Genomic DNA, 23,846 nt, shown 5'->3' on the forward strand with positions numbered 1-23,846 from the left:
AAAAGCAACAGTTCAGCCTCACCCTACATGACATATATTCTATAAAGAAGCCAGAAACAACCTTTTAAATGTATTTTTTTAAATTATTATTAAAAACCAGTTTTTAATACAAGGAGGGCTTTTTAGGAATCCAAAAGAGCAAAAAAAAGAACAATCAATATAAAAGTCGCCCATTTCAACTGTTTTAAAGGTGACAAAACAGATATAGGCAAAGGGTATTATGAAAAAATTAAGCTTCTAAGTTCAAAGTGATATTCAAAGTTTTTACCCAGATAACTAGCGAATTTTATGATACCGTATTTAAGTTTTGTATGCAGTAATGCTCGATGAAAAAAACCCACTAATTTTGATAATTATTTATGTTAAGAATGCATAGCTAATTGATACTTCAACTATTATGCAAGGGCTCTAAAACGCCACAGCCATTTCGTTTCTACCAGATTTCTTACTTCTCTTGATGAATAACGAAGAAGACCAGTTTCCAGCTAGCAAATTGTGAAGTTTTGAACTCATGAAGAGGCTCGAATCTGTTGTAAATTTAAGCTGTGATTTGAGAAAGACTGATGAAAACATTAATGTTTGCGGTCAACATTGATCGCACCGGCAGCGCGCCGCCGACATCCTACCGGCGGTGCGGCGCGCTGTTTTTGCCCCGCCGCCGCCGGTCTTCCCTCATCGGCGCGGCACCGGGGGTCTAGCTTTAACTGTGAACAACAAAGAAATCTTTGCTGGATCATTAAAACTGAGAGAAAGTGGGCCATTTCAGATAGCTTTTACAAAGAGACCTATATCACACATTAAATTAAAGAGACCTAGGTCTGACGATTACACTCAATATGATCATCCATATATATATATATATATATATATATATATATATATATATATATATATATATATATATATATATATATATATATATATATATATATATATATATATATATATATATATATATATATATATATATATATATATAAAGTTTTTCAAAGAAAAGTAACAGCCATTTTAAACTTAAGCTCAGCAGACAAAAATAACTCTTAAAATTCAAACTCAAAACGACCAGAAATTACTGTTAAAGAATAAATGAAACCCAAAACGAATAGAAATTAAATATAGAATCATAGGAAAAAACATACAACAAGTAATAATGTAAATGAATAAATAGATCTTAAAGTGAATAATGCATAAATTGAATATGGAAATCAAGCTTAAAACGAAAAAAAAAATCTTGCTATCGAAGTATAAATGAAACTCAAAACAAACAGAAATTAGATAAACAATCTACGCAAACAAACATACCAAAGATATTAATGCAAATGAATAAATAAATCTTTAAACGAGTGAAACTTAAATTGAATATGCAGCTTGAAACGAACAAAAATCAATACAAACAAGAGTTTGGTTATCGCTTCCTTCTCTCACTGTAAAAGTCTAAAACCTACTGCGTCATTGGCGCTTTACTGAAAATCAATTTTATTACAAATATCGTCTTTTGTACTTAATATTGAAAATAAACATTAAATTATAGTAAAATTTTGAACTGATGAGCTTTCATCAATTAATATCATTATACATCTAATATTCAATTTAATTTATTAGCTCTTTCTAAAGTTGTTCAAGACAAATATAGTTTCACTACAGACAAGAGTTTGGATGCTGCCCCCTTCCATAACTGTAAATGAAAAACTAAAAATTACTGCGTGACTGGCGTTTAACTGAAAAGAAATTTTATTAAAAATATTTTCTTTTCCAGTTCTTAAAGCATTGAACAAAAAAAAGAATATAGAGTGAAATAAATTTTTGAAATGATGGATCTTTCAACAACTAATATCATTATATATAAAATATTCAGTTTGATGTTGTTTATACTTTCCAAGACTGTTCAAGACGTATATAGTTTTCAGTAAAGCGCCAATGAAGGAGTGGGTTTTAGACTTTTACAGTAAGAGAAGGAGATGATACCCAAACTCTTGTTTGTAGTGATTTTTGTTCTTTTCAAGCTTGATTTGCATATTCAAATTAAGTTTCACTCGTATTAAGGTCTGTTTATTTATTTACATTAATATCTATTGTACGTTTGTTTGCATTGATTGTTTATTTAATTTATATTTGTTTTGAGTTTCATTTATACTTCAATAGCAAAATTATTTTCCATTTTAAGCTTGATTTTCATATTCAATCTAATCATTACTCGCTTTAAGATCTATTTATTCATTTATATTATTACTTGTTATATGTTTTTTCCTATTATTATTTATTTAATTTCTGTTCGTTTTGGGTTTCATTTATTCTTTAATAGTAATTACTGGCCGTTTTGAGTTTGAATTTTAACAGGTATTTTTATCTGCTGAGCTTAAGTTTGAAATGGTCTTTAATTTTCTTTGAAAAACTTATTTTTCGGAAAGTTTTTTTTAATTAATTTTTGTTCGTGTTTTATTGCAAATAGTTTCAAGTTTTAAAAAATTCCTTAAGTAGAAAGCTATAAATAATTATGGGACGAACACATGTGCTACCATCTACAATTGAATCTAACGCTGATGGGACATAATTTATTCAAGGATTATCGATCGAGTCTAATGGGGCAAGGTCGATTTATTCGTTGTTGTTTGTCTAGGTGTAATGACTCTGGTGCGAAGTTTGCACATGCACATTAAAGGGGAGAGATGTATTGATCTAGGACAAGAGGGGGAAATGGATTTCTGAGAAATTGATTTACATAATCGAGGGGAGAGAATTTCTGAGAAATTGATTTGCATAATCGACTAGGACAAGAGGGAAACATTATGGCTTCGTTGATCTTCAGATCTGAGGGATAAATGGTCTTTAGTGACAGAGATAAATTGATATTCCATTTTTAAATATGGCTTCTCTGATCTTTAGGCTTAGCGATAAATTAATATTCTATCGAAGCCTTAATAGAGTAACCAAGAACATCTTAGAGATGAAGAGATTAACGCGGGAATTTTTTCCGGAGAATATCAAATGTGACAGCGCAGTGATGCCAAAACAAAAGGAACACGCAGAAATTACGTTTAGGGATTATTTGGGCGAAACCATTCGAGACATTTTAGGGGATTATTTGGGCTAAACAGTTTGAAACATTTGGGGATTTTTTGGGCGAAACAGTTTGAGATATTTTATAAGATGATTTGGGGTGAAACTCTGTGGTCGTTATAATACACAAGTTCCATTTTAACAGTGTTGTAAGGTCCCTTACCCCAACCCCAAAGGGCAACCCTACCCCAACCCCAGAGGGCCCCCGGGCCCAACCCCAAAGGCCCCCCGGCGCCCCCAAAGGCCCTCCGGGCCCCCAAAGGGCCCCGGCGCCCCCAAAGGGGCCCCCGTTGCTCCCTCCCTAGTTTAGAGTTTTAGTTTGATATTAGCTTACGGTTTTAGTTGGATTTATAGTTTAGTTTAGTTATAGTTCAGAGTCTAGAGTTTCAAGTTAGACTCTCAGCACTTAGAGTTTTAGTAAGTTATATTTTATTTTAGTTTTAGTTAAGTGTTTTGAACTTGTCGTTTAGTTTTAGCTAAACATTTTAGTTTAGAATTTTATCCTAGAGTCTTATCTTAGAGTTTTTCGTTGCACATTTATTTTAGTTTAGTTTTAGCTAAGAATTTTAATTTAGACTTCTAGTTTCGTCATATAAAAATGTTTTAGTTTAGAGTTATAGTTTAGTTTTAGGTTATATTTTCAACTTCGAGTTTTAGCTTATAGTCTTAGATTAGAGTTTTATTTATTGCTATAGTTTAGCTTAATTTTTTTAAAGATTCCTAGTTTAGACCTTAGAGTTTAGAGTTTAGAGTTTTAGTTAGAGTTATGGTTTAGTTTAATTTTTGTTCAGAGTTTTAGTTCAGAGTTATAGTTTAGTTTTAGTTAAGAGTTTTAGTTTAGAGTTTCAGTTTGGTATTAGCTTACAGTTTTAGTTAGAGTTATAGTGGTTAAGAGTTTTAGTTTAGAGTTTAGAGTTTTACTTTAGAGTCTTCGCTTAGAGTTTTAGTTAGAGTTATAGTTTAGTTTAGTTTTAGTTAAGAGTTTTTGTTTAGAGTTTAGTCTTAGCTTAGAGTTTTAGTTTAGAGTCTTAGCTTAGAGTTTTAGTTAGTTATATTTTAGTTTAATTTTTGTTAAGATTTTTAGTTTAGAGTGATAGTTTAGTTTTAGTTTAGAGTTTCAGTTTGGTATTAGCTTACAGTTTTAGTTAGAGTTATAGTAGTTAAGAGATTTAGTTTAGAGTCTTAGCTTACAGTTTTAGTTAAGAGTTTTTGTTTAGAGTTTAAAGTCTTAGTTAGAGTTTTAGTTAGAGTTTAGAGTTTTAATTTAGAGTCTTAGCTTAGAGTTTTAGTTCTATTTATAGTTTAGTTTAGTTTTATTTGATAATTTAGAGTTTTAGTTTAGAGTCTTAGTTAGAGTTTAGAGTTTTAGTTTAGTTTCAGTTAGGAGCTTTAGTTTATATCTCTAGTTTAGTTTTACTTAAGAATTTAGTTAAGAGTTTTAGTTTAGATATTGGAAGTTTTATTGGAATTATATATATATATATATATATATATATATATATATATATATATATATATATATATATATATAATGTTAGTGTGTGTGTGTATATATATATATATATATATTTATATATATATAAAACTATTTTCGAAATATAGAGCGGGGGCAATTGGCAACTCTACCTTTTTTTTCTTTGTTCGGGAATGTGATGGACTTTGTTTATCTTATTAGCAAGTAATTACTTTTAACGTGTACTTGCAGAAGGGTCAGCAATTTTCTGCCTCACATGGCATCTGAAGTACAGACGTTTCGTGGGAATTCGTTTAAACAAAAGCCCCCCAGACTGTATTAACGAGTAAGTTACATTATTTAATTTGACATCATTCCAGTGACGTTAATTCAGGTGGTATCCCTACCCCCCCCCCGTTTCTAAATGCCTCTTTTGGTGGCATTTTCCTCGGAAATGCCTTTTTTGGTATTTTCATTAAGAGGATTGAAAAAATAACAAATTTGTCCCTCACCCCCTAAATTTATGTAAATTGACATCACTACATCGACAATTTATCGACAATTGGTATAATTGGCATTGGATCAATTGTTTATGAGAAACAAGTACAGCGTATACCGAAAAACCGAGAAAACTATCCAGCTCTTGGATACAACCTAAGGTTATATCCAGGTATCAGAGCCGCTCCTAGGGGGGGTGGGTGCCGTGCCGTGGCTTGGGGGGGAGGTGTCTAGGGAATCGCCCACTTTGATCCAATTTTTCACTTTGATTCGGCTATTTTAGCTCATATTGAGTCGGGAGAGAGGCGCTGTAATTAATTTTTCCCCGGGCGCCACCAACCCTTGGAACGGCTCTGTCAGGAACGGGGAGAGGAGGGGGAAGGGAGAAAGGGACTGAGATGCAGTCTAACTGGAAATGACTCTTAAAATCCAGTAGATACAGATTTCCTGAATGAAATGAATTAAATTTTCTAATTCAACTTTGAGATTTGCGTTGATATAGGTGCAATGTTAGGTTAATATCATGATACGAGATTCCATAACTGGAGATACAGACAAGGGTAAAATACTGCTCAATTCCTTACCGTATGCTCCTTTCAAATATTATAATAATTAATTAACTCGCGAATGCCCTCCCCCTCCCTCCTGGTGGTTTCTTACATAGCCCAAAGAGTATCTAAAAATCAAAATGAAACGCCAAAACAACGAAATTCTTACTTTATAATATCCAGAATATTTCAACTAATCAGAATTTCACGTTTCTTTCCATTATTATACATTCTTTAAATCATTTCAAATAATATTCTGGTAAATTAAGCAGTCAATCCCACACGGAGATAAATTGCAAATTGAGAAGACAACCGGTTTAATATAGAAGCTTTGATGTAACGATGAAATGCATTATCAGGGCTATACATGGGACCATTGGGTGCGGAGGGGGGGGGGCCGGGCCGCATTTGTAAGCTGTGGCGTAATTTTGTCAAAGTCCTAGGGGGCGGCAAAGTTGGAGCCAATTTTCCTAAATCAAGCGAAAATGACAATGAAAAATGAAAAATGGGCCATATCGTCGGTCCGGTACCAAAAGGTATATATCTCCATAATTGTAAATTTATCATAATTCAAAATCAAAAGTAAAATCAATCCGTTTTTGTTTTTAAGGTTACCGGATGGGAAATAAAAAAGTTGTGAGGTTTCTGTTGCTCTTCTAAAAAATTTACAAATATGAAGATACGACCTTTTGATACCCAACTAACTATATAGTCGGGTATACCATATAGGCAAAGATATACTAAAGAAAATGACCCGTTTCTCTGTATGATTGAATTATGCAGGATTATCTTACTTTTGACAAGATTTTTGAAGAAACTATATTTAAGCAGGGGGGGGGGGGAATTGGGGTTTGGCGACAGTTGCCCCTCCCACCTGCTCCATAGAAAATTAAACCTCTTTTTGTGATTGAATTGATCAGTATATTTGGAAAGAGCTTAGGAAAGGAAGAGTATATTCACCTTGTCCCTATCTCAGATATGGAATCTCAATTATGGTAGGCTATAATTTAACCGAATTTCATAGAAAAATAGCCTCCCGTTGCTTATCTAACTTATGTATATGTGGCTTTTATTTGCTGCTTTGACGAGCCTGGACTCCACTTAAATAATATCTCCCTTTCAGTTTGAAAGAAGAAGCAAGCAATTTCTACACCAACAATAATAAAGATACAAGATTTTATTGGCCGAGTCACGACGTAGGCAATAATGCTCCTAAAATAATGCTGACAATAAAGAAATTTATCACCGAAATCGTGGCTTGTGCCTTTTTGCAAATTTCACAATACGCCCGCGATCAAACATTTTTCAGTCTTGACGTAATATCGTTTAGATAAAACATTGTTTGTTTTTGATTATTATCTTTCTTTTGTTTGAAAGAAATATGCTAGTCGATTCGGTTCCCACTGGAAACACTTTTTTTTTACATTTACACATCCGGAAAAATGCTTTATTTTTTAACTTCGCATCTAGAATTTCAAGGGATCAATTTTGGTCTTTAAATTTGAAATTTCATTATAATTAATATTTGGCCAGCAGTTTCCATTGAAATTCGAGATGTGCTAATTTATGAATAAAAGATATTATTGGCATTGGACCAATTGTTTATGAGAAATAGGTACAGCGTATATTGCAAACACGATTACATTCATCATCCATATATATATATGATCATCCATATATATATATATATATATATATATATATATATATATATATATATATATATATATATATATATATATATATATATATATATATATATATATATATATATATATATATATATATATATATATATATATATATATATATATATATATATATATATATATATATATATATATATATATATATATATATATATATATATATATATATATATATATATATATATATATATATATATATATATGGATGATCATATTGAGTGTAATCGTCTGACCTAGGTCTCTTTAATTTAATTTGTGATATAGGTCTCTTTGTAAACGCTATCTGAAATGGCCCGCTTTCTCTCAGCTTTAATGATCCAGCAAAGATTTCTTTGTTGTTCACAGTTAAAGTTAGACCCCCGGTGCCGTGCCGATGAGGGAAGACCGGCGGCGGTGGGGCAAAAAACAGCGCGGCGCGCCACCGGTGCGATCAATGTTGACCGCAAACATTAATGTTTTCATCAGTCTTTCTCTATTCACAGCTTAAATTTACAACAGATTCGAGCCTGTTCATGAGTTCAAAACTTCACAATTTGCTAGCTGGAAACTGGTCTTCTTCGTTATTCATCAAGAGAAGTAGTAATCTGGTAGAAACGAAATGGCTGTGGCGTTTCAGAGCCCTTGCATAATAGTTGAAGTATCAATTAGCTATGCATTCTTAACATAAATAATTATCAAAATTAGTGGGTTTTTTTCATCGAGCATTACTGCATACAAAACTTCAAATACCGTATCATAAAATTCGCTAGTTATCTGGGTAAAAACTTTGAATATCACTTTGAACTTAGAAGCTTAATTTTTTCATAATACCCTTTGCCTATATCTGTTTTGTCACCTTTAAAACAGTTGAAATGGGCGACTTTTATATTGATTTTTCTTTTTTTTGCTCTTTTTGATTCCTAAAAAGCCTTTCATGTTGTAGAAAACGGTCTTTGATAACAATTAAAAAAAATACATTTTAAAGTTTTTTTTTTGGCTTCTTTTATAGAATATATATAATGGAGGCTAAGGCTGAACTGTTGTTTTTTTCTGTTGCTTTTGACTGCTGCTTGGGATATTATTCATTTTTCTTTTGAGGATTCATTCCAAATCATAAACTGCATCTAAAAGGAGTAAATTTATCGAATTGAAAAATACATGATGAACACTTCACAAAAGAACACTTCAATTACAATGAAACAAAAACACTTAATGGTTAATTCGGTATGAAGAAAAAGGAAGTGCTAGCTATTTTCTTAGGTAAAAAATGAAAAGCTCATCCGTTCTAAATGTAATTAAATGAAATAATATGCAAACTGAAGTAGCTCCAGGAAGATATTCAGTTTTCATTCCTTGTTCATTTCTTTGAACCCAAACTAGACGTTAGGAGAGATATTATCAGTCGTTGAGTTTCGGGTTTAATTCTCGAATGCTCACAACAACGCCCAAATTTAAGAAGCTTACAAACATAGGTCGTCTCGGATCACAATGCTCAAAGACACCTCTTTGATCCCTATCTTCGCTGAAATCTTGTGGTATAATCATGTCCATGGAAATCTCTTAAGAGTTTCTTTTTAAAATATCTTTCCAGAGTAGTTAGGAGTATTTAGCCTTTTTTGCTTTTCTTCAAAGCTTTGAAAAAAGTGTTATAATATTCCAAATGTTACATTTGTTATATTTGTGCATATTTTTGGTCATCATTTGTGGGGTGATCGAATTTTTTAAACCACTGTAGATACGTAAGAACGTTGCAACATCTAGTACCCTGAGGTCATAAGACTGTCAAAGACTCCTCCTTGAACCTCCCAAATTGAAAGCTTTTATTATGACCTGGCTTTTAATTTAAATTTAAAAACAAAAGAGACGAAAATTAACGAACAAGAGAGTATTGAAGAATTATGGTATGCATAGTAATATTTGGCAGGGAAAGTCACTGGTGATAAATCGCTAGGGGTGGCACCGTGATTGCGTGATTTTTGGGGATTCGAGGAAACAAATTTTTTGTCGGGGGGACGCATAGATGTTCGAGGAAATACCCGAATATTCGGGGATAGAGCTAGCCCTGCTTGATTTCTAATCAGGAAAATCGAAATACTAAACCACACGAGAAAGAAAAGCTCCGAGTTTGCGGTTGACGCAATAAAGAATTGCCGCAAAATTAATTTAAAGTCAGCCAAATGCCTTCGCCTTTGCCGGTGGCGGCGGGCCTCCGGCGCACCGGTTTCTTAGCGACACGTTGGCGGCGGTCAACCGGGCCTCTCGTCGGCGGCGTTCGGTCGATCTGCCGGCGCGGCGCCGGGGTCTAGTTAGTGTTGTAAACATTTGGTCATTTCAAAGTTAATCTACCAATTTAACCCACCTTAAAAAAATTTAGTTTTGACTCTTTTGTCTGGTAAGTCCAGAATTCTTGAAATATGCTTGTCCTACTTAAGATTATTAGAAGTTTTCGACACCGAGGAGTTTAAAAGGTTTCTTTAGCATTTTGGGTGGGATAGGAATTCCACGCAAATTAGGGAGGAGTTCAGATAGTATATTTTTTGTATTTTAGAGCTTGGGATCTATTTGAAAATGTACCGTGAGTAAAACACGATGTATTTAAAATACCAAAATAAAGTTCCTTCTTTCTAAAGATAATTCCGACTCCCTATAATTAATTTAAATATATTTTAAAAAATTAAAAGTTATTGATCAGCAAACAAAAAAAAACAGATGTTAGCCTCAGAAAAAGAACGGCGCTATCCAAGCTTTGGATTTTCCTAAGGGAATGAGCAATAAAAAAGGTGCTATGCACAATGTTTCTAAGGAAGTTTAAATGATAAGAACCGTGTGAACGTTTGAATCATCAAAAATATTTAAGACAGATTATTGGACGAAGGGTTCGCATCCTTAGGCCACTCGAGCCAATTGTGAGCCAGTTCTCACAGCGCAGAAAAAAAAACTACATTTGATAGTGGGGTAAAAGTGCTTTTTGGAATTATTCGTATTTGAGAATCAGGACTGCTTCGACAGAATTTCTCGGCGTACGATCTGTGCAATTCTTTGATTGTTATATCTCTATCACCATTGTTGTCGTTTGAAGTGACTTACTACTGTTAACCTAAATATGTAAGTCTGATTAAATCTATTGATTTTTACTAGTGTTTATTTCATTTTGTATGTCTGCATCTAGGCTGGTAATAGGCATTTAGTTTGCAAAATCTCCAAGGAAGTTCCCAGGGAATCTGATCTCCAGATCGCTCGAAGAAAAGAGGTCACATTTATATGGCTACACATGTTATTTTCTCTCAATAATTGAGGGTGGCGCGGTTATAAATTTACTTCACTGCCCATTGTTATGGCGCAGGGCTCGATGGCACAATCCCTGGCGCTATAAGCGGCGCTATCGGAGAACTTATAAGGTGTAAGTTTGCAGTTTTAAAGTACGATATTATATTTGACGCGGTCAATATTTATGACCACAATTAAGCCCAGTACCTTTCTTTTATAGCCACGTTCCTTATAGCAAATAAAACATTCATCGCTACAAATGGCACGGTCGGAAATTGGAGGAAAACTTGCGAACTAATTAGGCTATAAAACTTTGTAATTTGAATTTAATTATTGGAGAGATACAGACATATAAGTAAAGTGATTAGGCCTATAACCGCTAAGCTACCACAGGAAACCCTTTAAAATATCTCATAGGAGATAATAGCCTCCCTCAAAATAGGTTAAGTGAAAAAATAAATTTATTTTACGTTGATTAAAACGCAAAAAAAAATGTCGGACGACCTTAAAGAGTTATTAATAATGCATTTATAAAAGAACAATTAATGAGCAAAGGGAAGTTTAAACGATAAGAACCGTGTGAACGCCTAAATCATCAAAATATTTAAGATGTATTATTGGACGAGGGGTCGCGTCCTTGGGGCCCGTGAGCCAATGGCAGGCAGTCCCTAGAGCGCAGGACGAAAGAACTGCGTTTGGGAGTAGGGAAAATGTATTTTTAATTTGAATATGAAGTTAGACCTGAAACGTTTAGTACGAAATTATTGTGGTCACCATTTTTGTCTTTGAAGTGACCCATTGCTGTACAACTAAGCATGTAAGTTTAATAAATCTATTGTCCTTTCATAAGTGTTCGTTTCTCTTGTATGTCTGAGTCTAGTCCGATAATAGGTAACTAGTTCGCCAGTCTCCAAGGTAAATGCTCCCAAAGGAATCTGATCTCCAAGTGGCGCTATAGGAGAAATCTCTATCGCCACGAGCAAACCTTTTGCTATTACCGCAAATAATTCTTCAATGGTACAGAAATTGGTCGCGAAAAATATAGAAATAGCGAAATCTATACCAGAGTACAATGGTCAATCAGATATTGACGAATTCAATATCCAATTGGCCCAGTTTGTACAACTAACAAAAACAGACCTAGGAGCGTTAAAAGACATGCTCCTACTACGATTAAAAGGCCAGGCCTTAACCTTTCTAAAACAGATTGAACATACCATAGGCAATAACGCCAACTTGCCAATAAATACGGTTGATAACTTGTTAAAAGCATTTAAAGATAGGTTTATAGAAACCAGTTCCATAAATGAATTTTAACACGGAACAGTGAGCTTTGACTTTTCACAAAATATAAGAGAATACCTTGATAATATACGCATTTCTGTAGAGGCAAAATACGGAAGTGGTTTGGGGCAACTGTATGAAAAAGTCATACTAAATACCTTTTTGCAAGGGCTACCCCCAAAACTATATAGAGTGGTAATATCCAAAAATATTCAGACGTTGGATCTCGCAGTTCAGGAGGTAGAGCGATTGATCGAAGTCGACACTATGGTCGCAAAGCACAGTAAAGCAAAAATAAATAGCCTAGGCGATTCAAATGCGAACATAAACTTCAAGAGCCATCAGATATCGTTCAACTTGTTTTCAAGGGATAAATCCCTAGGACCACAAAGAAACAAACGCAAGAACTCTTTAGGCAAAAACGAGTGCGTATTTAACCAGCCAAACAATCCAATTATGGAGTCTATCTCACCATAATAAGGTGCTATAACTGTTATTGTGTTGGACATATCGCGAGAGAGTGTTGTTATGTCCCCAATCGCATACCAAGAATTGCTGTCGGTAACACGCAAAATTACGGCAACCATTTGTGCGGAAGAACAAATTTTAGCACCGGTCGTGCACTAGGCTATAGCCAGGGAGGATTGCGCCAATTAGTACCTTACAACACGTACCAACCAAACTTGTATAACCCTCCCCCCAACAGACAAATTAATTACCGATTTGAAAACCCAAATACTCGCCAAAGCCAATATAATGCGAGAATGCTAAATAGAAATTACGAAAATTTGCCGATGGGAAATGAAAATTTTGCAAGCCAACGGCATTGGCAGTCAGTGCCAGCAAGCGGCACTGACACAGGACATCCACGTTACCATAATAATACATGGCGAAGGCAGACAGACGTAAATCAATTAGATATACCTACGGAAACTCATACGTCTGAATATCTATTACAGGCACCGACACATAAAATAAATCCTCAGGGAAACATTTCAGGCCCCTCAGAAATAGAAATTGGACCCAGAGGGTGCCCAGAATATTTAATACGTCCAAAACACTGGTAGTGCCGTCTTGTAGTGATATTAATAACAAGTTACCTATATTTAATGATTTTTGTGTAGAAAATGTTTATTTTAAGGCTTTGATTGACTCCGGTGCAACGATTAGTATCATAAACTCATGCGTATTTAATATGTTGCCTCTGCATATTAGGCGACAGAGGAACCCTAATAATCCCAATTTAAGTAGTGTGACAGGGCATAATCTGGATGCAAGGGGTTCAATTTGCCTAAACGTAAAAAGGGACAATAGGATCTTCCAGACAAATTTTATAATATGCGATAACTTCCCGTATGAAGCAATTATAGGCGCAAATTTTTTAAGGTCCAATAGAATACTAACAGAGAAATCGTAACAGAGGAGACGAAGACAACGTAACAGTAAACGAAATTTCTGACGGTATAATGTCGCAATCTTTTGAACTTCATGTCTCGCAAGGAGGAAAAGGAATAATCAGAAACTTGTTCAATTATTCTGAAAGACATTGCAGAGATGAAGTAAATTTAAAAAACAAGGGTATTGAATCTGCGAAAATAAAAATAGGAGATGTGGGACAGTACAGGTCAAACGAAATTAAGAAAATAGCGGAATTATGGAAAAACATAGTGAAACCCAACTTGACGCCGCAAGATGCCGCAATGGCGCAACATAGCGCCAGTACGAATCTGATAAACAATGAAAATAAAGAGAAATATTACGGATTCGCGATAAGGAAAGCAAAAGTCCCCCCCAAAACGATGCAAAAAATTCAAATATCACAGATGATTGAGCCAGTGGTTAGCAAATCCGAAATATGGTTTTCGACCCCATCTGAAATTCCCGAAAATCTGCTATGGGAGGAACATATCATATCTTATAACAAAGGAGAAGGTTTTATTTGGGTAGCTAATAACCATGAAAATGATACAATTACAATAAAAAAGGGGACGTGTTTAGTTCAAATTCAAGTTTTATCACAGAATGATTTAAATATATGGGAAAATTCTAAAAGAAACCTAGTTAACGGCATTAAAACCTCAAATAACAGGTACCCTCTAACTAAATCGCAATTTTTAAACAAATTTAATATGGATCATATTACGGACAAGGAACTTAAGAACAAATTATGCGAATTATTATAGAATTTTAAGGATGTATTTTCGGCATCTTAAGATGACATCGGACTGCTGCAATTTTATTAACGCTCATTTTTGATGACTGGTAATCCCTTAGCGAGACAGCCATATCATGTGCGGTATAAGCAGAAAGAATGGTAAAAAAATAGAATCCATTAATTACAAAAAAATGAAATTATACACCCAAGTATAAGCTCGTATAGTGCACCAGTGATCATCAAAACCAAGAAGAATGGTGATCTTAGACTTGCGGTAAACCATAAATCCCATAACATATAACAAGTTATCGATAAGTTTACTTTACCGTTAATAAATGAAATTCTTGACTCAATTTTAAATAAAAACAATATTTTTACGTCTTTGGACCTTGCTGAAGGCAACCACCAAGTGAAAATAGCCGAAAAAGATGTCCATAAAACTGGATTTTCAGCACCTGAATGTTGTTCATGTGAATACTTAAGGGTACCATTTGGACTGAAAACAAGTTCAAGCGCGCTATGTAGACCCCTACTGCACCTGTTAAGGGGATTAAAGAATATCATTCATTTTGTCGACGATGTCATATGCGTGGGTGAAAACACTGAACAACACTTAGCGACGTTGGCTAAGGTGTTCGAGAAGTTCAGACAAGGCAATTTAAAATGCCGGTCTGAGAAAGTAAATTTATTTCAACCTAAAATCGAATTTTTAGGAGTAGTAGTGACACAAGGAGAGATATCCCAGACCCAGATAAAATAAAATGTGTTGAAAACCTCAAACCCCAAGAACTATGAAAGAATTAAGAGGAATTTTAGGTCTTACTGGCTACTTTAGAAAATTCGTGCGCAATTACGCCCAAATTGCGAAACCCCTCACGGAATTAACTAAAGGGAACTCCCATAATGTTACATGGTCCCAGGAAGCTCAAACTTCCTCCCTAGACCGTCTCAAAAAGGAGCTCACTTCTGAACCAATTTTATCACTACCTGATTTAGAAAACGCAGAATTTGTGGTCACAACCGATGCTAGTTCAAAAGGCATTGGGGCTATTCTTTTGCAAGTCACTCCCATAGGAAATCCTGCTCCTTTCCAAGGACCTTCTAATCAAAAAAAAAAATAGAAAAAGTTATAGGCTATTCGAGTTGAACCTTATCAAAAGACGAAAGTTGTTATTCCGCCACAAACTTAGAATTATTATCTATAGTCCACCACTTGGACAAATTTACACTATTTAATTGGTAGAAAATTTATACTACGATCAGACCATAAAAGCTTGCAGTACCTGCGCACATTTAAAAACCCCACGGGCATTCTAGCTAGATGGCTTATGAAAATCCAAGACCTAGATTAGGAATTTGAACATTTAAAAGATAAACAAAATGCAGCTTGTGACTTTTTGATTAGATACCCAGAAAATAGTCCGTCGGAAGCTGAAGAAAATGAAGTTAACCCTATCAATTCTAAGAGCAAACATGGACGTAAGAAAAACAAAGTCAAGGACACGGTAAAAGACAATAAGATTAACCATGGTCCCTTGTCATTTGAAAATATAAAAAGAAAGCAAAAAAAGGATGATATGTGTTCGGCACTTATTAATTATTTTGTGAATGACGATGCGTTACCGGATAAATTCAATACTCTTAGAAAAGAGATAGATAATTTTTACTATGATCTTGACGAAGAAATACTATGTAGAATCGTGACTGCTGAGACAAATAGAAACCAAACCTCAATAATACATGTATTACCACAAAACTTAATAGTGCCTGCATTTGAATATTTTCATTCAGATATAGGTGGACGTTTAGGAGTAATGAAAACATTCCATAAATTAAAACAATATTTTTACTCGCCGTCGGCAATGACAAAACTTAAAGAATTTGTAAGTACAAGCGAAGCGTGTAACTTGAGAACAATCTTCCTATCTTATCCTAATCATCCAATGGAGAGGGTCCATGTAGCAAAGCTCCACTTAGATATTATCTCAATTGACTTATACGGAACAAGTGCAACTTTTCCTCTTTCCAGCACAAGCCATGCTTGTATTCTTTCAGTTAAAGACCACTTTTAAGAATTTACTTTTGCAAAAGCATTAAAAAATCAAGGTGTTTATGTCACCAGTAAGGAGTTAGCGAAATTATTTTTACAATTTGGCGTTCCAAATAAAATTTTGAGTGACAACGGAAGCAATTTTGTTTCAAAGGTAACAAAATATTTAATGAGTTTTCTTAATATAGAGAAAATGGTGACAGCTCCGTACCACCCACAATCTAATGGTAAAATAGAAAATAGGCATAAAATATTTTCGAACGTACTAAGTATTTATAAAAAAGACAATAGGAACGACTGGGACGATTGTTACCTTTTTTAACTAACGTAATCAACATTCCTTATTCAAAATGATCCCAAAACGAACCATTTTATTTACCTTTTGGTCGGGATTTACGGACCTCGTATAAGGAGATTATTGAATCTTGGCAGTATTATAAAAGCTCGGAAGATTATATACAAGAATTTATAAATAGGATGAGGAAAACTTATAAAATAGTTAGGCAAGAGTTGGAAAAATGTAAAATAAGCCAAGAGCTAAGCAATTAACCCATAGTCAAGGGGAGTATAGATTTCAAAGTAGGAGACTGCGTCTACCTAAAGAACGAAGCAAAAACGGAAGGCAAAAAATTTCCAACAAATATTCTGGACCGTACAGAATAGTCAAAAAGTACGATAACAAATATACTTTTAAAATGGAAAACCCCGATAGTGGAAGAACTTACAAGGCACATGTTAGCTGAATAAAAAGAGCCAAATTTCCAGAGAGATGGGTACCACATCCCTCCTCTACTGATTCGTCAGATGCAGAAAATGAGCCCCCTAGGTCAAGATTGGCAGAGCTAAAACCCTTTAATTTCAAGCAAGACTATTTCCAGAATGACAGTGATGAGGAAAATTTGAAAGAATTTTTAGCTATGAAAAATCTAGTTATTCCAAAGAAAAAATCCCTAATACCAGTAAGAATAAAAACGCCAAAAAGCTCAAAAAGTTCATCAGCAGAGAGCGCGGGAGAATTAGATTATACAATATCTCCAAAAACCTAATTTTTCCCCAATAGAATTGCGACCCCATGTCCCCCCAAAAGATTTCCAGACGATATGGTTTCCCCTGCAACACCGATAGAAAGGCCCCTGTCATTGCAGGAAGAATTAAACAGATCTGTAGAAACCCCCGGTATTACGGTAAAGAAAACTCCTCCCAAAGATTCAACTAAAACAAATCTGCGAGAGGCTATTGATCTAATAAATGTCCTCATAAAAAAGAGTCAAAGTAAATTGACCGAGAATAAAACTCCCAAGATAACCAGCAAGTCAAATATAATGATATAACTGTGTCCAAGGTCAAACCTAAACAGTGGACTTCATGGAGGGAAACCCTAGTGCAAAAAATGCCCCATCCCCCTGGAAACATGGCATTCAAACAGTGGAGGAACCCCGCAAAAACTTTTGATTCCTCCCAAAGCTCTCAAGAATCTTCCAAATCCCCCGAGTTGAAAACTCAAGACGAGGACTTAGGGAATAAACCTTCTACTTCCAGGGGAGTAGAAATTTACAAAGGAAGGGCAGGTGATACCTCAAAAAGTGCCACCTTTAAAAGTTCTAATCTGGATTCGTCGGAAACTAGTTCTGAAGAGTCTGACGACGAATCAGACCATATAGTAGCTAAAGAAATAGGAAAATCAAGACCGACCTCAGCAGCCGCACACGGGAAACAAAAGAAATTAAAAGGGCAAGAATTTTTGAAAAAACAATATAAAAAGTTTGACCTTATTTCGCTAAAAAAAAACCGTGAAACAAAAAACCGCAACAAACAGAGGAGAAAATAACGACACAGTCAGGCAGAACGGTTAAAAAACCTGACAGATGGATATATCCCTAATTAATGTAAAGACAAATTTCAAATCCCTTATGAAAAATCAACTTATGATCCACCATAATAAATCTAACTGTGTGCAAGTAAAGTTAACCAAGTAAATATTAATGAAAAAAAAATAATACGAGTGATGTCAAGACATTGTTGATCAGAGAGAACGACCCAAAGGTCGAACGCTTATGGTCGACTGAGCATGACAAGTGACGTTGGACCACATTTTGTGGGAGGCCTGGGAAGGAAGTCAAAGCTCATGCAGATTTTAACTTGTTGTGGGCATATTTGCCCTTGTATTTTCTATGAAAAATCAACCCAATTCCTAACTAAGATGGATATTATCCAAAACAAGATATTATCAGTACAGAAGCGTCTAATTATATGAAATATTTTGTCTTAGTGCAGATTATAATTATTTTAAGCCTACACATAAAATAGGATACCAGTGTAATTATGTGCTACAAGTTTGCTTATTCATGTGTTTCTTACTCGAGAAATATAATGCAAAATTAAATTGTATAGCGATTATTAGGTACGCTTTAAAGTTATATCTCAACCAGTCATAGAGGTATATAACAAACAGAATTAAGCTCGGAAATCCTAACTTTACTTTCCTAACCTATCTAGTCATAAAATATTTATTATGTTTTAAGCCCACAAATCTCTTTTCTTTGGCCAATGCCACAAAATTATTACAAATTAAGAAATTACTTAAGTAAAAATTAAAGTGCCTTGAAAAAAAATATAACAATAAAAAAGCAGTAAACAAAAGAATTTTGCAAAAAATTGGTAAAATTAATGGTAAGTTAATTCTAGAAACAAAGAATTAGATGAAGCTTCAGAATATCATCATAATCCTCGTTGTTCACACAGTGGCCAAAGATATTGTAAAACATTAAGTAATATCCAAGCAGGATAATTCATTGCTAGCTAGCCATGACGCATGAAAGATCTTTCTGAAATTGGACCCCAAACCCTTCGAGACCTTGTTTCAACAAGTAACAAGACTAGAAAGAAACACAAATGAACTCAAAGAATCGACCAATTTCTGGTGGAACATACTATTGGCCGTATGTTTCGTATTCGCGACTTCCCTGACCATAAGAATCCTATTTACTTTTAATTACGGAAAAATCCTGAGACTAAGAAGGCGAAAACCAAGAGAAGAACACGGGGAAATAGCTGAAATGCAGAGGTTAAACCCGAAACCCCCTAAGAACGTCTAAGCCAAGAAAAAGGGAAGACATTAGAAAACAAGTGGGTATAGAGGTCTCCACTCATCCTTGCTATGTCTTGTTCCCTCATTGTAAGGTTGTTACGTAAAACCGTGTGGTTATGACGCTGCAACATGCGTTTCTTAAACAGCACGGACGTGCGTGAACAATGCAGGCATGAAATATGTTCTAAAATTAGCCCTCAAATTTAATCATGTAGTATAAACTGTTTAAATGATTATTTTAAATCTAATGTAAAATTAACTAAGTGTTGAAAGAAGTTAAAATAAAGTGTATGTAGTAGTGTATATTAGAAAGTATAATAAGAGACCACACTTAAAGTTAAAGAATTAATAGTTTATAACGTCGTTAGGCCATAACAACTTAGAAGAAACTTCTATGTATTGAATTTCTCAATGGGAATTATGTCGTTTTATTATAACCAACACGATAAAAATTTCGTTTTGTGTACTAATATCAGTGTATTTATTTAATTATGCCTCGTAGCGTAAAATTCATGTACCCAATCAATACGTGACTTATTTGTACTATGAGTATTTACTTTAAAGAACGTGTGAGCCTGCCTCGTTATTTTTATTACAGGAAGCGGAGTGACATATTGGATATGGACCATTACAATGAGTTGCCCAGTGCAGATACAACCAAGTAGCATCTATTTTCATCATACCTTAACCAACGAAGAGTACTCACCATACACTCCAGGCAATTTTCATCCCAGCTTCGTCTACGAAAACAACAGTTACCTTCGATCATTGTTTCTTCGACCATGAACCATATTACGTATCAGGTAACATTATATTTGAATCTCAGTATCCAGCGCATTATCGAACTATATAATCACATAAATCTGAGAACCCCATCGATCAGTACAAGATATAAATACATAAATATCGCCTTTGATAATCATGGACCCAAGAACCATTTGACTGTATAGTGATGATATTTGATGACCCAAAAAACTATTAATGTGTCACAGACTTACGCGTCGAATCCCTTTCGACCATCTCTCGGAATCCATCCTATCCCCTCTGTGTGGAAAGTTCATATCTCTGTTGTTCTATAATTACTAAGAAATAATTTCTGAACAATGGACCTGGAAATCAAAACTAACCCTAATGTCCAGCCCTTCAGTGAAATTATAACCCTCCCACAAGTAAAAGACAACATGTTGAAGGAGTCACTATTGTTTGATGTTGACCTGTTCCAAACCCAAACTTCAATTCCCCCATGATTAACCTAGAAATTACCTCAAAGATTAATAGATGCAAGCCATGAGCTAAAAATTTTATAAGAGACACAAATGAACAATTTTGTGCGAGAATACATTCTCTATGTGCCTCAAAATATCCCAAAAATGATATGCTGAGAAGAAAATAAACGCAGTCCCAGTGTTCGACCCCTTAATGATAAGGCACCCTATGAACTATCAAAAAACAGGTGAGAATGAACCCTGATAGCAAATGCCCACACCTGTAGTTGGAAGCATCATTTCCCAGATGACAATTAGAGAAAGCTCATCGTGTGAACACAATCGTGCTTGAACTGTCCCATGAAGAAACCATAACGTAAGTACTTTGAGAAATTTTGCCAAGACGAAAAGAGGAAGGACAATAATCTACAACAGAAGGATTGAGTACACTAAAGACTCGAATGGTGATAAAATAGATGTGAATTTATATATGTTACTTCTTAACAACTTTGATAACTCAAAAATCCCAATGTCCTATCATTAACGTTGCGTAGCAAACATCTCCAGTGAAAGTGTTTTAATGTTACCAGTGACTATGGTAAACCCAAGAGTGTGTGTTGTATATCGTTCTTATATGTAATTTTAGATATCCGGATAGAGTTATGTTTAGTGTTGTCGAGCTATTCCTTTAATTAAGCATATATAGAGAGTAGTGTGCTATATAGACAGCAAAATAAAAAAAAACCTTGTAAAAATTGAATTAAAAAAAAATTGAAGGTAGAATAGCCCCAACCTGGTTGGAAATGTAAAAGTAATCAGTGTTAGATGTAGAAGAAAAAAATCTTTAGTATGGTAGCTAGCCTAGAACCATGAATAATCTTAGTCCGGTAGATGAATTTTAGATAGGGACGTAGAATAAAATAAGAAAAGTAATAGAGAAGTCTTTTATCACTCTAGATTAAGCCATAACATAAACACGAAATAATGATATAGAACAAATAGTTAATAAATTTTGAACATTTTAAAAGCCCAAAGGCAAGCGAGTAATAATTACAGGAGGTCATTAACTGATGGGAAGGACATTATATAATGGGAGTCGGTTGCGATATATTAAAAATCAATAAATAAAGTTTTTACTTTCTAAAGATACTTCAAACTTATTATAATTAAGTTAAACCTAGTTTCAAAAATGAAAAGTCCTTAATCAGCAAAGAAAAAAACTGCAGTTAGCCTCAGACAAAGAACGGCGCTATCCAAGCTTTGGATTTCGCTAAGACAGTGAGCAATAAAAAAGGTGCTACGCACAATATTTCTAAGGAAGTTTAAACGATAAGAACCGTGTGAACGTTTGAATCATCAAAAATATTTAAGACAGATTATTGGACGAAGGGTTCGCATCCTTGGGCCACTTGAGCCAATTGTGAACCAGTTCTCACAGCGCAGAAAAAAAAACTACATTTGATAGTGGGGTAAAATTGCTTTTTGGTAATATTCGTATTGGAGAATCAGGACCACTCAAACAGAATTACTCGGCGTACGACATGAGCAATTTTTTCATTGTTATATCTCCGTCACCATTGTTGTCGTTTGATGTGACTCACTATTGTGCAAATATATATGTAAGTCCCAATAAATCTACTATTTTTTACTAGTGTATATTTAATTTTGTATGTCTGCATCTAGTCTAGTAATAGGCAATTAGTTCGCAAAATCTCTAAGGAATTTCCCAGGGACTCTGATCCTCAGATAGCCCGAAGAAAAAAGGTCACATTTTTATGGTTAAACATGCTATTTTCTCTCAATAATTGAGAGTGGCGCAGTTATAAATTTACTTCACTGCCCATTGTTATGGCGCAGGGCTTGATGGCACAATCCCTGGCGCTATCGGAGAACTTATAAGATGTAAGTTCGCAGTTTTAAAGTACGATATTATATTTGACGCGGTCAATATTTATGACCACAATTAAGCCCAGTCCCTTTCTTTTATAGCCATATTCTTTATAGCACACATAAAATATTCATCGCTACAAAAAAAATATGTATAAAATTTACTAAGAGAGGATGTACTTCAAATTTATTCAGCGATAAATGAATTACGGTGTTGTGATCAACCAATTCAAATGCTGAAAAATATGAAAAAAGCATGAGGCCAAGCAGCAGTTCCTCAGATGAAGGAAATATATAGCATCAAATCAGCAAAACTACGATTAAAAAAAGACAAATGTTTTTATCATGTGAAATATCATTGCAAATAATAATCATCAAAATCTCTCGTTGTTGAGAAAGTACCCGTAAATTCGACAACTATGTTTTCTTCAAAGGACCCTTGAATTTCGCCACAAATTGTTGTTTCTCATCTGTTTTACATCTTCAGTGAAGTTTTGACAGAGTCACCTATTTATTTATTTATTTTATTTTTCACCCATCAATACAAACAAAAGCGACAGAGTATACAAAGAAAAAGAAACAAAAGTAAACTTCTATGGAAACAGAACTGAGGTACAAACTTCTACACACTGCTATTTACACAAGCTTCAATAAAACTATATACGGTAAAACAATATAACAGAACACAATAAAACAGAAAACTATACTACGGTAAACACATTTACTATTTTAGCAAAATAAAAAAAAAACAACAGAAAACAATAAAGCAATAAAACAGATAACAATATTACGGTAAATACATTTACTATTGTAGCAAAATAAAAAAAACAACACAAAACAATAAAGCAATAAAACAGATAACAATATTACGGTAAATACATTTACTATTGTAGCAAAAAAAAACAAACAGAACACAATAAAGCAATAAAACAGATAACAATATTACGGTAAATACATTTACTATTGTAGCAAATACGTGTCCATGGAGGGAGTCTTAATAGGTATTTTGCATATTTGAAAAAAGTTGACCTGAGTTTTTGCCTAGATGTTTGAGAAAATATTCGACAAAATGAACTATGGTAGGAAATGGGGAAGAACAAGTACATTATACAGTCGCGCAAGGATGAAACAGTTAAGGCAAAACTCTTTAGCAACGAGTCGGCTATAAGCGAAGCGAAGCATACTCGTCGTTCAAAATGCTGTGTGAGCTGGGTTTTTGTGTGTTTTAGAGTCCAACCTATCGGGAGCCCTAGATAAGTTATGTGTTCAGCTGGTGTTACTGCTGTACTTCCGAGTTGAATCGACTGGGACATACGTCCCTCTGGACAATTGAATAGTAAGACTTCCGACTTAGAAGCATTGAATTCCAGACCGATCTGTGCATTCTGAGCTTGAAACGTGCTAAATTTTCCTGAATCCCACTCAGCTGTCGAGTAAGGTTCAATAGCTCATCCGCAAAAAAAAAAAAAAAACGGTGATCCTCCCACTGAATTTCTCATTTTTGAATTAACAAGTTAAACTTCATTGAGCTGCAACTCTTATGCTTGAAAGGCAGAATAGTATGTTCAGAATTTTTCACTTCAGTTTGCCACGAATTGGAATTGGGAACATGGGGTGGAATTGGTATCAGAATAATGGAAAATGCTTGTATCATCCCGTCACTAAT

General features: G+C 34.4%; 1 protein-coding gene across 5 annotated transcripts in view; it reads left to right on the forward strand.

Moving 5' to 3' along the window:
• The window catches only part of Alr (Evr1_Alr domain-containing protein Alr), a 160,384-nt gene that overhangs the window by 79,002 nt on the left and 57,536 nt on the right, over positions 1–23,846 (forward strand). For 2 of the 5 annotated variants that reach the window (XM_089086627.1, XM_089086628.1), the window contains exon 2: positions 4,763–4,856. The exons of the other annotated variants lie outside the window; for them this stretch is intronic. In XM_089086627.1, coding sequence (XP_088942753.1) covers position 4,856 — 1 coding nt within the window. In that variant the 5' untranslated portion in view covers positions 4,763–4,855. The remainder of the gene's footprint in view (positions 1–4,762; positions 4,857–23,846) is intronic. 5 annotated transcript variants of the gene reach the window in all.

The sequence above is a fragment of the Artemia sp. Qi Xiang Cuo genome, chromosome 3, assembly GCF_049724085.1.
Source record: "Artemia sp. Qi Xiang Cuo chromosome 3, ASM4972408v1, whole genome shotgun sequence".
Taxonomy (NCBI): domain Eukaryota; kingdom Metazoa; phylum Arthropoda; class Branchiopoda; order Anostraca; family Artemiidae; genus Artemia; species Artemia sp. Qi Xiang Cuo.